Source organism: Phocoena sinus, chromosome X (assembly GCF_008692025.1).
Source record: "Phocoena sinus isolate mPhoSin1 chromosome X, mPhoSin1.pri, whole genome shotgun sequence".
In the NCBI taxonomy this organism is placed as follows: domain Eukaryota; kingdom Metazoa; phylum Chordata; class Mammalia; order Artiodactyla; family Phocoenidae; genus Phocoena; species Phocoena sinus.
This window is the reverse complement of record NC_045784.1, coordinates 50,806,055-50,817,754: the sequence shown is the minus strand read 5'-3', so window position 1 is coordinate 50,817,754 and position 11,700 is coordinate 50,806,055. Positions and strand designations below refer to the sequence as shown.

Genomic DNA, 11,700 nt, shown 5'->3' with positions numbered 1-11,700 from the left:
GTTTAGCACTGGGAGGGGCTGGGGGTGTGTTTATTTTGGTACATAAATCGGTAGTGAGGTACCGATTTATGTTGCATTTAGCAGATACATAGCTAAGGTATTCATTCCAACACCATTTCCCCTGTATCTGGGAAGACCTCCTTGATTTCCTACTAATATTAACTGTGGAACTTATTTATGTATACGAGGCTCTGCCCCTGGGCTTTCTATTCTGTTCTAGACACCCAGTGCCAGAATATTTAAATCACGGTGGCGTTAAACACGCTTTTATATCTGATAGGGCCAGTTTCTGCGCATTGCACATTTTTTTTTTTTTTTTCCTTTCAGGAACGTGTTCGGGCCCGCGGCAGGGGGCGGGGTCGCGCCTCCTCCGCGATTCTGGTTCCAGCGGAGCCTCATGGACGCGGAGATGGAAATCCCGAGGCTGCTCCCGGCTCGCGGGTCGCGACAGGGCGGCCGCGCTGGCAGCCCCGGGGGCGGCGGCCGGATCCATGGAGGTCCTGACCCGCGGGCCGGCCAGGCCCCCGCGCGCCGCCTCCTGCTGCTCCGGGGCCCCCAAGATGGCGGGCCCGGGCGGCAGCGTGAGGTGGCCCGCGCGGCCTCCCCGGGCCCGGGCCCTAGCCCGTTGGTGCCAAGGCCCGATCACGCTGGCGGCGGCGGTGGCGAAGGCGGCGGCGGCGGCGGCGGCGGCTGCGGCAGCGGCGGCGGCGGCGATGGCGATGACTTCTTCTTGGTGCTGCTGGACCCGGTGGGTGGAGACGTAGATTCCACGGGCGCCAGCCAGGCCGCAGGGCCCCTATGGAGGGAGGAGGCCGGGCTGGGACCACGATTCCATGGGCACGAAAGCGGCGCGAACCCCGAGGGCCGCCCTGCGCTGGGCCCCAGCTCCCTGTCCGCTATCCGCGCCCCAGTCCCGGCCCTGGCCCCGATTCGCGCCCCAGTCCTGAGCCCCGCCGCGGCCTTCGCGGGCACCGTCACCATTCACAAACAAAACCTGCTGTTGCGCTTCGAGAACGGCTTCCTCACCCTGGCCACGCCCCCGCCGCCAACCTGGGCGCCTGGGGTCGCCCCTGCCCCGCAGCCCGGGGGTCTGATCGCCCCGCCAGCGGGGATCCCGCACGCCGCGCAGCCTGAGGACTGTCCCGAGCTGCTGCCCGACCTCCTGCTGGCCGAGCGGGCCGAACCCGCGCCCGCCCCATCTCCCGAGGAGGAGGCGGAGGGCCCGGTTGCTGCTGAGAGTCCCCGCGGGCCGCTGGGCCCGGGCCAGGGCGTGGTGCTGTACCTGTGTCCTGAGGCGCAGTGCGGACAAACCTTTACCAAGAAGCACCAACTGAAGGTGCACCTGCTGACGCACAGCAGCAGCCAGGGCCAGAGGCCCTTCAAGTGCCCCCTGGGCGGTTGCGGCTGGACCTTCACCACCTCGTACAAGCTCAAGAGGCACCTGCAGTCACACGACAAACTGAGGCCCTTTGGCTGCCCAGCAGAGGGCTGTGGCAAGAGCTTCACCACGGTGTATAACCTCAAAGCACACATGAAAGGCCATGAGCAGGAGAACTCATTCAAATGCGAGGTGTGTGAGGAGACCTTCCCCACGCAGGCCAAACTCAGCGCCCACCAGCGCAGCCACTTCGAGCCTGAGAGACCCTACCAGTGTGCATTTTCGGGTTGCAAGAAGACGTTTATCACAGTGAGTGCCCTGTTTTCCCATAACCGCGCCCACTTCAGGGAACAGGAACTCTTTTCCTGCTCCTTTCCTGGCTGCAGCAAACAGTACGACAAGGCTTGTAGGTTGAAAATTCACCTTCGGAGCCACACTGGTGAGAGACCTTTCCTTTGTGACTTTGAGGGCTGTGGCTGGAACTTCACCAGCATGTCCAAACTCCTTAGGCACAAAAGGAAGCACGACGATGACCGCAGGTTCATGTGTCCTGTAGAAGGCTGTGGGAAATCTTTCACGAGGGCCGAACATCTGAAAGGCCACAGCATAACCCACCTGGGCACAAAGCCTTTTGTGTGCCCCGTGGAAGGCTGCTGTGCCAGGTTCTCTGCTCGCAGTAGTCTCTACATTCACTCCAAGAAACACTTGCAGGATGTGGACACTGGGAAAAGCCGATGCCCAGTCTCCACTTGTAATAAACTCTTCACATCCAAGCACAGCATGAAGACCCACATGGCCAAAAGGCACAACCTGCGCCAGGATCTCTTAGCTCAGCTAGAAGCTGCAAATTCTCTTACGCCCAGCAGTGAACTTACCAGCCAAGGGCAGAATGACCTCGGTGATGCAGAGCTTGTGTCTCTCTTCTCTGATGTGCCCAGTAATACTTCTGCTGCAGTGTTGGACACCGCATTGGTGAACTCTGGGATCTTGACTATTGATGTGGCTTCTGTGAACTCAACTCTGGCAGGGAACCTCCCTGTTAATAATAATAATAATTCCTTAGGGCAGGCGGTGGACCCTCAGGCCTTGATGGCCACCAGTGACCTTCCTCAAAGTCTGGATACCTCACTCTTCTTTGGAACGACAGCCGCTGGTTTTCAGCAGAGTCCTTTAGATACGGATGGTGTCTCAAGTCTAAGTGTGGGGCCTTCAGGATCTCTGAGCTCTTTGACTATGAAAACCTCGAGTCAAGAGCCCCAAGCTTTGACCCCCAGCAGTAAGCTAACAGTAGACACAGACGCTCTGACTCCTTCAGGCACCCTTTTTGAAAACAGTGTCTCAGAACTACTGCCGCCAACCAAAACGGAATGGAACGTACATCCTGATTCTGACTTCTTTGGACAGGAGGAAGAAACCCAGTTTGCATTCTCCAATCCAGCAGGAAATCATGGGTCTCAGAAAGAAACAGATCTTATTACAGTGACTGGCAGCTCATTTTTGGTATGAACTAAACTCTATCCATTCCTTGCCACATGGCTTACTTTTATTGATGACACTCAATTTTAAGAGTATTCTGGACTAAATGTTTAAATGCAGTCATTTCTTATAGGTTTGAAAAAGAACAGAGCCCTAGGCTACAAGTTTGGAGGTTTAAATTCTGATCTTGAGTCTGGAACTGACAGATTGTGTGACCCTGAGCAAGTCACTTATCCTATCTGAGCCTTAATTTCCTTATTTATAAAATGAGGTGGTTTGAATAGATTGTTTCTAAGGTCATTCCAGCTCTATTTTCATCATTTTGTGCTCTTCCTTGAAAATTTTAAGACCTTTTAAAATGATTAGCAATTGCATGTGCTCCTAATGTAATGAAAAATGCATTGAGAGTTAATGATATGAGAAGATGTAACTGGTGTTTAACTTTAACAATTTAATGAAAATTTTACACAGTGCTAAAATATTTCTAAAATCTTGTGGTGAGCTTAAAAAGGAAGAAAGCTGAAAATCTGGGTTGGTTCTTTTTACCTGTTTATCTTTGTAGCCTCTTTTTTTTTTTTTTTTTTTTTTTTTTTTTTTTTTTTTTGATGGAAGGCTGTGTTGGGGAAAGTCCGAGTAATTTGATGAGACTCAGGCTCAGAAATACTGACTTTGTGGTGTTGAATAAGTGGCCTTATTAAGTCATTTCCTCTTACTAACCCTCAGTTCCCTAGGTGTAAAGCTGTTATTTTAATTTACACATACCTGATGCATTGTAGACTTCTTCTCTCCTAGTAGTTAGGTATGGAGAGAAAAATGTTTTGTATTTTGGCTGTTTTAGTGAATTTTTACACCTTTCCTGTCCCTCTTATTACTTTCCTCAAAGAAATTAGCATAATTTAACACCATGCTCATGTGCAGGCACTAATGCTTTATGCAGGTTAAGAAACAGAAAAGGGAATCTCTTTCTTCCACAGATTAAGGATTTTTCTCCACACTATTCTCTGACTTTGCCAACTTTGCCAGTGTCTTTACTCTTGCATTCAAAGCCATCCTATAGAGTGACCGGAGAGCCTGTGGTTCCAAGGAAATCTGGGAATAGGCCAGAGTAAGGTTTTTCTCCCCTCTGTGCCCTGGAGAGCTCATTGTTTGCCTTCTCCCAGAGTTGGAATGAGAGTTTTACTTTGCATTTTGAGTAAATATTGTCTGTCTTACTTGAGTATAGCATTTTACAGTTTATGTAGCACTTTCACAACTGTTATATTTGATCTTCACAATATTTTAAGATAGTTATGGCAAAATTTCAACTATAAGACATATTAAAATTTACCTAACTCTTGCTTAGTAACTCTTGTGTGTGTGTGTGTGTGTGTGTGTGTGTGTGTGTATGCACATCAACTTTCATTATACTCTTCTGAGTTTCATGATGACTTTGTTTATAACCACTTGTTCCATTCCACATTAACATATGTCTCTTACCTTCTGCCAGCTCTTCTCCCTCTCCAACCTATTCTCTAGCATGTCCACTCCATTCCTTGCCTTGATCTCTTTTTTTTTTTAAATTAGGTAAGCCTTTTTCATGGTCACCATCTCTCAGCCATTCAGGACATGGCCCATTTTTCAGTCCCAATATTTACTGCAAGTCTGAGTGTGCATTAAGAAATTATTTTCTGGATTTAGAGGTCAGTGTGTTTATATATGAATCAAATAATAATGGAAATGTTTTATATAAGGTTTTATGAGACATGTAGTTCTTCTATTCTTCTAAAATTTTTAACGTAGTTCAGCTAGCAAACACTATTAGTTGCTGTGAAATATTCTAATCCAGTACTGTTTGTACGTACATTTGTCGATAACAATTATAGCAGTTTGGCAGTGCACTTTATAATTTGCCATTTTGAAATGCATCTGTACTGTCTAATTTTTAAATTGGTTGTACTCATTCAGTGAAAAAGCAAAAAGTATACATAAATTTGAAATCCAAAGAAATGGTCAGAGTGTGATTTTTTGTAACCGTTTAACAGTTCTCCCTCAGCATTTTGGAAGGATTTTTAAGCCCATTTTAGAAATGTGTTGTCATTAGTTAAGTCCTCTTAAATAAGTTATTCTTCTTTTCCTACAGATAGGAATGCAGAAATCCCAGGTGAACATGCAGGTCTTAAGCATCTGTTAATATATATAACCATAAAAATATTTTAAAATCCTGTCATTTTGTTTCTTCAATCCCTCATTAAAAACAATCATGCTTTTGTTCTATTCTGTGGAATTGTCAAAGGAAAGATTTTACTTTTCTTGAAGATAAAAATCTTGTAATTATTTATGGACCCACATGGTTTCTTTCAGTCAATTTGTTCAAAAGATTTCCCATTCAATACCATTTTTCCAACATGATGGTGAAAATAGCATGAAATTACAGTCAAAAGTATCAGTACAAACATAATGGTTACATTTTTGTTAGTGTTGGCATAAATTTGCCATTTAAAAAAATGGGGTATGGTTTAATGTTATCTCACTTGCTTTTTGTGCTTCTTCAGTCCTTGGTTTATTAAAATTTTGCCAATTTAAAACACAGTAACAAAATACTTTGCAGGAAGGTTTGCATCCAGGGGACTCTTGAACATATTCATCATGAGTTAAAATACCTTTATTTTGACATTTTTACCCTGGTCTCATTATAGTATTACATAATTGAAAGGCTTGAGTAGTAGAAGTGAAACTTGATAGAATATGAGGGTCATTTTTCTCTGGATTAAATACTTCATATTCCCATCCAGCAAAAATGAGAGAAGGGTATTTATGACTGTTCCTTGATTCCAGATAAAGCATTGATTAATTGCCTGTTTGGGAATATCCATAATCCCTTAGTAATTACTGATATCAAACAGATCTATTTGATGATTCGGTAATAATAAAACCTAATTTAGATGCAGCTCATTCAAAATATTGATAATAGTGATAATTGAAATATAAGGCTGAGCTGAAATTTATGTAATTTATGTTTTTGAACAAAAGATTTGTTTAGCAATTTTTTAGAAAGTGAAATGTGTTTTGCACATTTAGAGAACAGGTTATCAAGCACTTTGTCAGACCACAACTATATATTAAAAGCAAAGCACTCATTACAAATGAATTTTTTATATTTTTCAAATCTGATTTGATTTGGTAACAATTTTTAAGCTAGGGACCTCATTGTATATTCCGAGTTAATTTACTGACTATATACAAAAATACAAGGTAGAAGAGTACTAGGGATGTAGATAAGAGGTATAAAATGGAGAGGACATAGGAATTAAATATTTCACATCTAAACAATATCAGCAAGCATGTTTTCAGACACTAACTTAATGGTTTGGAGGGAAAGGAGGGGCAGTAGCTATGCTTTAATGGATGGTTAGATTTAGTTACATAGATAAAAGAATAGGTGAATTCCAGCCAGGAAAAAAAAAGCACAAGGAAAGAATTTGAAATGGAATTGGCCACACAACACGGAAAGACAACCTAGCTCAAATGCAGGACGCCTGTTTGATAAGTGCTAAGTGTCAGGCTTAGACTGCCAATATGGAGCCAATCTGAAGAGTTAAGAAAACCAGTCACAGTGGATAGGACTTTATTCTGGACATGGTTAAGAGTCAGTGAAGATATTTAAGAAGAGAAGTCAAATGATGAATATATAGAAAGTTTAATATAGTAGACATGTACAATGTGAATTTGATGAGGAGAGATGATAGGAAAATCATTTAGGAGTCTATTGTAATAATTTCAGGGTTCTGTGATGGTTTGGACTGGGGTTGTGGCAGAAAAGGACAGATTGGAGATGTTTCTAAATTGGAGAAACAAATATAACTTGGTGACTCACTGAATATATGAAACATTTATGAGAAAAAGGAAGATCAGAAATGACTCTAAAGATTTTTTTTGTTGAAACTAAAAATTACATTTCTTTAACATGAACAATAGGTTGGGTATTGAAGTCTTTTCAGGAATATATATTGAAAGATAATTAGTTCAGGCCATGTTTAATTTATTGGGAAGTGATAAATCAGTTATCCCTGAATGAATTATATATATTGTGGATTATACACACCACTAGACAGTGAGTGCCATTTCATCTCCCTTGGCTCCCTCATGTATTCTCAGATTTATATTCAACGTTTGTACTCTTGTTTGCCTTTGAGTATTTACAGGCCTCTTCAACCTCATACAATATCCTCCCAGAATACACTGCATCAAAATGAGCTATGTCACCTTTGTCTGACAGTTCTTTCTTACTACTACTCTCTTCCCTACTATGGATATTCAACGGATGTTTTATGTGGTACTTAGTAATATAATAAATCATTTCTCCAGAATTTGGGAGATGCTGCTTAGTCATTAATTTCAATAGTTCCTCAATATAAACTGCAAAATTGAATTTTACCTGTATTTTTCTCAGATTGGAAGTGACAGGGCTAGAATCGTCCAAAAATAACTTCCATGTGATCCTTGGGTCTCCTTACTCATAATCCCCTCTGTGACTAACTAATGTGGTGTGGGAACTCAGTCACAGGGATCACATCCTCTCTTATTTACATACCCTAGCATATTTTCTCCTATTTCTTGTTACTCTTACCACTAATGGTGATAACTCAGAAGGAATGGAGTCCAAAGAAAGAGTGAGGGAGTAAATAAGTAGCATAAATAACTACCTAACAATTACATTTTTTTGATGGTGAATTTTGCTGTCCTGCATTGTCGACAGAAGGCTTCATCTCATTCTAATTTTCTGCTGACATTTATGGACCTGAAAAACACTTGGCCTACAGAAAACAATTCATCGTTTTAAACAAAGCCAGACAATGATTCTTAACACTAATAAAGTGTGAATCCCTTAGGAATATCTCGTATTGTTATCAGCTTATTAAGAAGCTGGTAATTATTGAGTGCCTACTCTGTGTGAGATACTATAAGGTTTAAGACAAAAGCATATTCTATCAATTCATTCAAACAAACATTTTTGAGCACATATTTGACAATTTCTGTTGTTATGCTCACAAACATTATTATCCAGACAGAGAAAGAAAATCTCAAGCAATGAAAAATAATATATAATCAAGTTCTAAATGGTTACATTTTGGAATAATAAAGGATTAAATATTAGCTGTCATTCTTAGAGTATGGACTAAAAATCGTGATAAGGAAAAATTCAATGCACAGATTATCAAAGGTATTTCCAAAAATTCTAAGAATCTAAAATTTAATCTGGCATACAGCAGTTAGATTAAACTATCCTAAATTAAAATTTAAACAAAAATTTGAGTGATAGCTTAAATAATTATAGCAAAATTCTTTGGTAAATAACTTTTAAATTATGCTTTATTTTTATTTATTCTAAATTGGAATCCTGGATGTAGTTATATGAAAGTGATCATATAGAATAAATGTTATTTTGAAAGAGAAAACTATAGAATATAAATAAATGGTGTTAAGATAAATAAAATTTCCTTTCCTTATATTACACATAATAGCAAATTTTAATTTTCTGAAATAAAAAACAAGGACTTTAATTTTAATGTAACTATTTCATGTAGGTACACTAGTTGAAAAGAAGAGTATATAAACTTCATGTGATATTTAGGACTGAGAACTGGAATTTAGCATGGTGAACCCTGAGAATTCACCAATTATGTGGTGAGGGTCAGATTAGTCATCAAGCAAGAATTTAAGATTATGAATAAAATATAAGTAGCTTAACATATTTGGAAAGGGGAACAAAGTCCACCATAGCAAAATAAAACTCTCTTTAGTGACAAGCAACACTACATTTCCACGATGCAAAGCAAGTACAAATGGTAGCAAAAACAAAGGTATTTCAACTCTAGGCATTCTCACTTTGGAATGAAGCCAAGAAATTATTAATCTTTATCAGGACCTACTTCCCTTTCCTGTTTACACAATACAATGGAGGGATATAACTGCAGTATGAGACTACATTACACTGGATGTGGAAGAAGGAAGCTGGTCACATATCTGTTTGTGGGGAAATTAGCCAAAACAGAGAGCTGAAGTGGAAATTCCTCAGGCAATGACTCAGTGAATAGAGCAGCAGTTCAATCCAGGCTAGTTCCAATTTTAGAATGTGTGCTGCTGGACAGATATTTTTTTCCTCCTGATTCATGTTGGTATTAATTAATTAATGCCAAACATAGCACTTGATGTTTCTAAATAAATGCAACATTTTTGCCCCTTAAAGTCACCTTACGTTCCTGTGCTCCTTAGAGCTAAATTTTTTTGGTTAATTATCAATAATATCAATAAGAAGTGTCGTCAGAGGCCATGACATACTAATAGAAAAAAATGTCATATATTTATTATTTTTGCCTCACTTTCCAAAATGTTGATTAAGTAAAACTTATTTTTCTATTTTTTTTTCTTTGAAGATTCACTTTCCCATGGGTATGTCATTGTTTATGTACTTAGAGAGCAATAAGACTTGGGAGCATTGTTAAATAAGTGTTTGCAATTATAACCTTAGTAATTTGACTACCTTGAAAATTGGAGAAGCCTAGGCTAGATGTACTACTTTCCTAAATAACAGAGGGCTTATGGAAAGGAATGAAGGACAAATTCATTGAGAAAAAAGAGATTCATTTCTGCTATTAAATCAGACTTTGTATTTATCAATCTTACTGATTAATCTTGTACATTTTTACAGCATATTATAGTCTGCTTTTAGAAGACTCCATATACAGCACTGAGTCTTTCTTTAGATGAGACCTTAAAAAATTGATTTGTTTTATATTTAATTTTTATCGAATTATATTTGACATAACAATATAATGTTGGTTTCAGGTGTATGCCATAGTGATTTGATACTTTTATACATTATGAAATGATTACCACAATAAGTCTAGTTATCATCTGTCACCATACAAAGTTGTTACAATATTATTGACCATATTCACTATGCTGTGCATTACATCCCCGTGACTTATAGCTGGAAGTTTGTACCTCTTAATCCCCTTCACCCGTTTCGCCTGTTCCCCCACCTGCCTCCCCTCTGGCAACTACCAGTTTGTTTTCTGGATCTATAGTAGACATTAGATAGTCCTTTTCACTACTAAATCTATGTACCAAATCTACTGAATATTGTAAAGACTTGCTGCATAGGATCTTGTTTGCAAAGTGATTCTGGTTGTCCTTCACCTTAGATTATTTTGGGGCAAAAAATTCCTCAAAGATAAAATGTTATCTGGACTTGCAAAAATTGTTAAGGATTCTTCCCCAAAACAGAAATGAAAATAAAATTTAAACAACAAAAAAAGAAGATAAGTTTTCTCTATAGCCAAGTGTTTTGGCTTTTCCTAAGTGTCTCAGGTCTACAACATCTGTATAAAAGCACAATGGCGATTTTAAAACACACCCAGTACTTTCCAGTTACAGTTAGCAATATAAAACCTTCAAATAGATGTATTGTAACATTGGTCATCTGTCTACCTAATACTATCTGACTTTCAGAAATTCCATGAGGATAGTAAGAAGTGAAGAGAAAAGTTTTCCAAATTTAGGCTTGCCTATTGAAATGCCAAAATGTGGTCAAATTAGATGCTGTTTATTTTACATGTTTGACATATTAGTGTTTGGTGCTTTCAACTATTTCTACTCCAAATAGTTGAAAAAGTATTTTAAAACTAAATGTGAGTATTTGATTCATGACATTAAAGTTGATAATTCATTTTTATTGATTTTACTTTGCAAAATTGATGCATTGTTGAATTCAGTAAACATTCAGATAACAAACTATAGATTATCTGTTTTGAAACTGCATTATATATTTTAATCATTCCTTGCGTTAAATTTTAAGCTACCATATATTGAATCATAACTGGGTCTGTGAAGTATTTTCTTTGTAAAATTTATTGCTTTTTATATTTTAATTGAAACAACATATATTACATACAGATCATAAGAATATGTAGCTACATGAATTTTCACAGAGTGAGTACATCCATGTAACCACTACCCAGATCAAGAACTAGAATACTACCAGAATCTAAGTTCCTTCACGTCCTCTTCCAGACACAATTATCCTGAACCAAAAAAATATCTTGGCTTCTAAAACCATAAACTCAGGCCTTTGTTTGTTTCTTTGTTATTATTTATTATTATTGAGATAAAATTCATGCAACATAACATTCACTATTTTATCCATTTTAATGTGTACCATTCAGTGGGTTTTAGTACATTCACAATGTTGTGGAATCATCACAGACGGACATTTCCAGAATATTTCATTATTCAAAAAGAAACCCCATACCCACTAAGCAGCAATCCCCCATTCCTCCCACCCCCTAGAAACTACTAATTTACTTTCTGTATCTATGGATTTGCCTATTCTGCATATTTCATCTGAATGGAATTATACAATATGTGACCTATTGTGTCTGGATTATTTTACTCAATATAATACTGTTTTCAATGTTTGTCTGTGTTATAGCATGTATCAGTACTTCATTCTCTTTGTGGCTGAATAATGTTCCATTGTATGGGTATACCACATTTTGTTTATTCATTCATTAGTTAATGGAGTTTTGGGTTGTCTCCACTTTTGGGCTATTATGAATAATGCTGCTATGAACATTTGTGTACAAATTTTTGTATGAATATATTAAAACCGTAGATTAGTTTTGCTTATTTTTAAGTTTTATGATGTGTATTCCTTTTGTGTTTGACTAATAAGTCAAAATAAGTAAAATATTACTCAACAGTTTGTAAGATTCAGCCATGTTTGCATGTAGAAATAGTTCACTTTTTTCTTGTACAGAGTTTTATTGTATGCCTATATCATAATTACTTTTACATTCTGTTTATGG

At 38.8% G+C, this 11,700-nt stretch overlaps 1 protein-coding gene across 1 annotated transcript; it reads left to right on the top strand.

Annotated features, from left to right (window-relative positions):
- The first annotated feature begins 340 nt into the window (after window positions 1–340).
- Window positions 341–5,085, top strand: LOC116748084 (zinc finger X-linked protein ZXDB-like). The gene has a single exon (XM_032620926.1). The coding sequence runs from the start codon at window positions 398–400 to the stop codon at window positions 2,882–2,884; it is 2,487 nt and encodes an 828-aa protein (XP_032476817.1). The 5' UTR covers window positions 341–397; the 3' UTR covers window positions 2,885–5,085.
- Window positions 5,086–11,700: the final 6,615 nt, after the last annotated feature.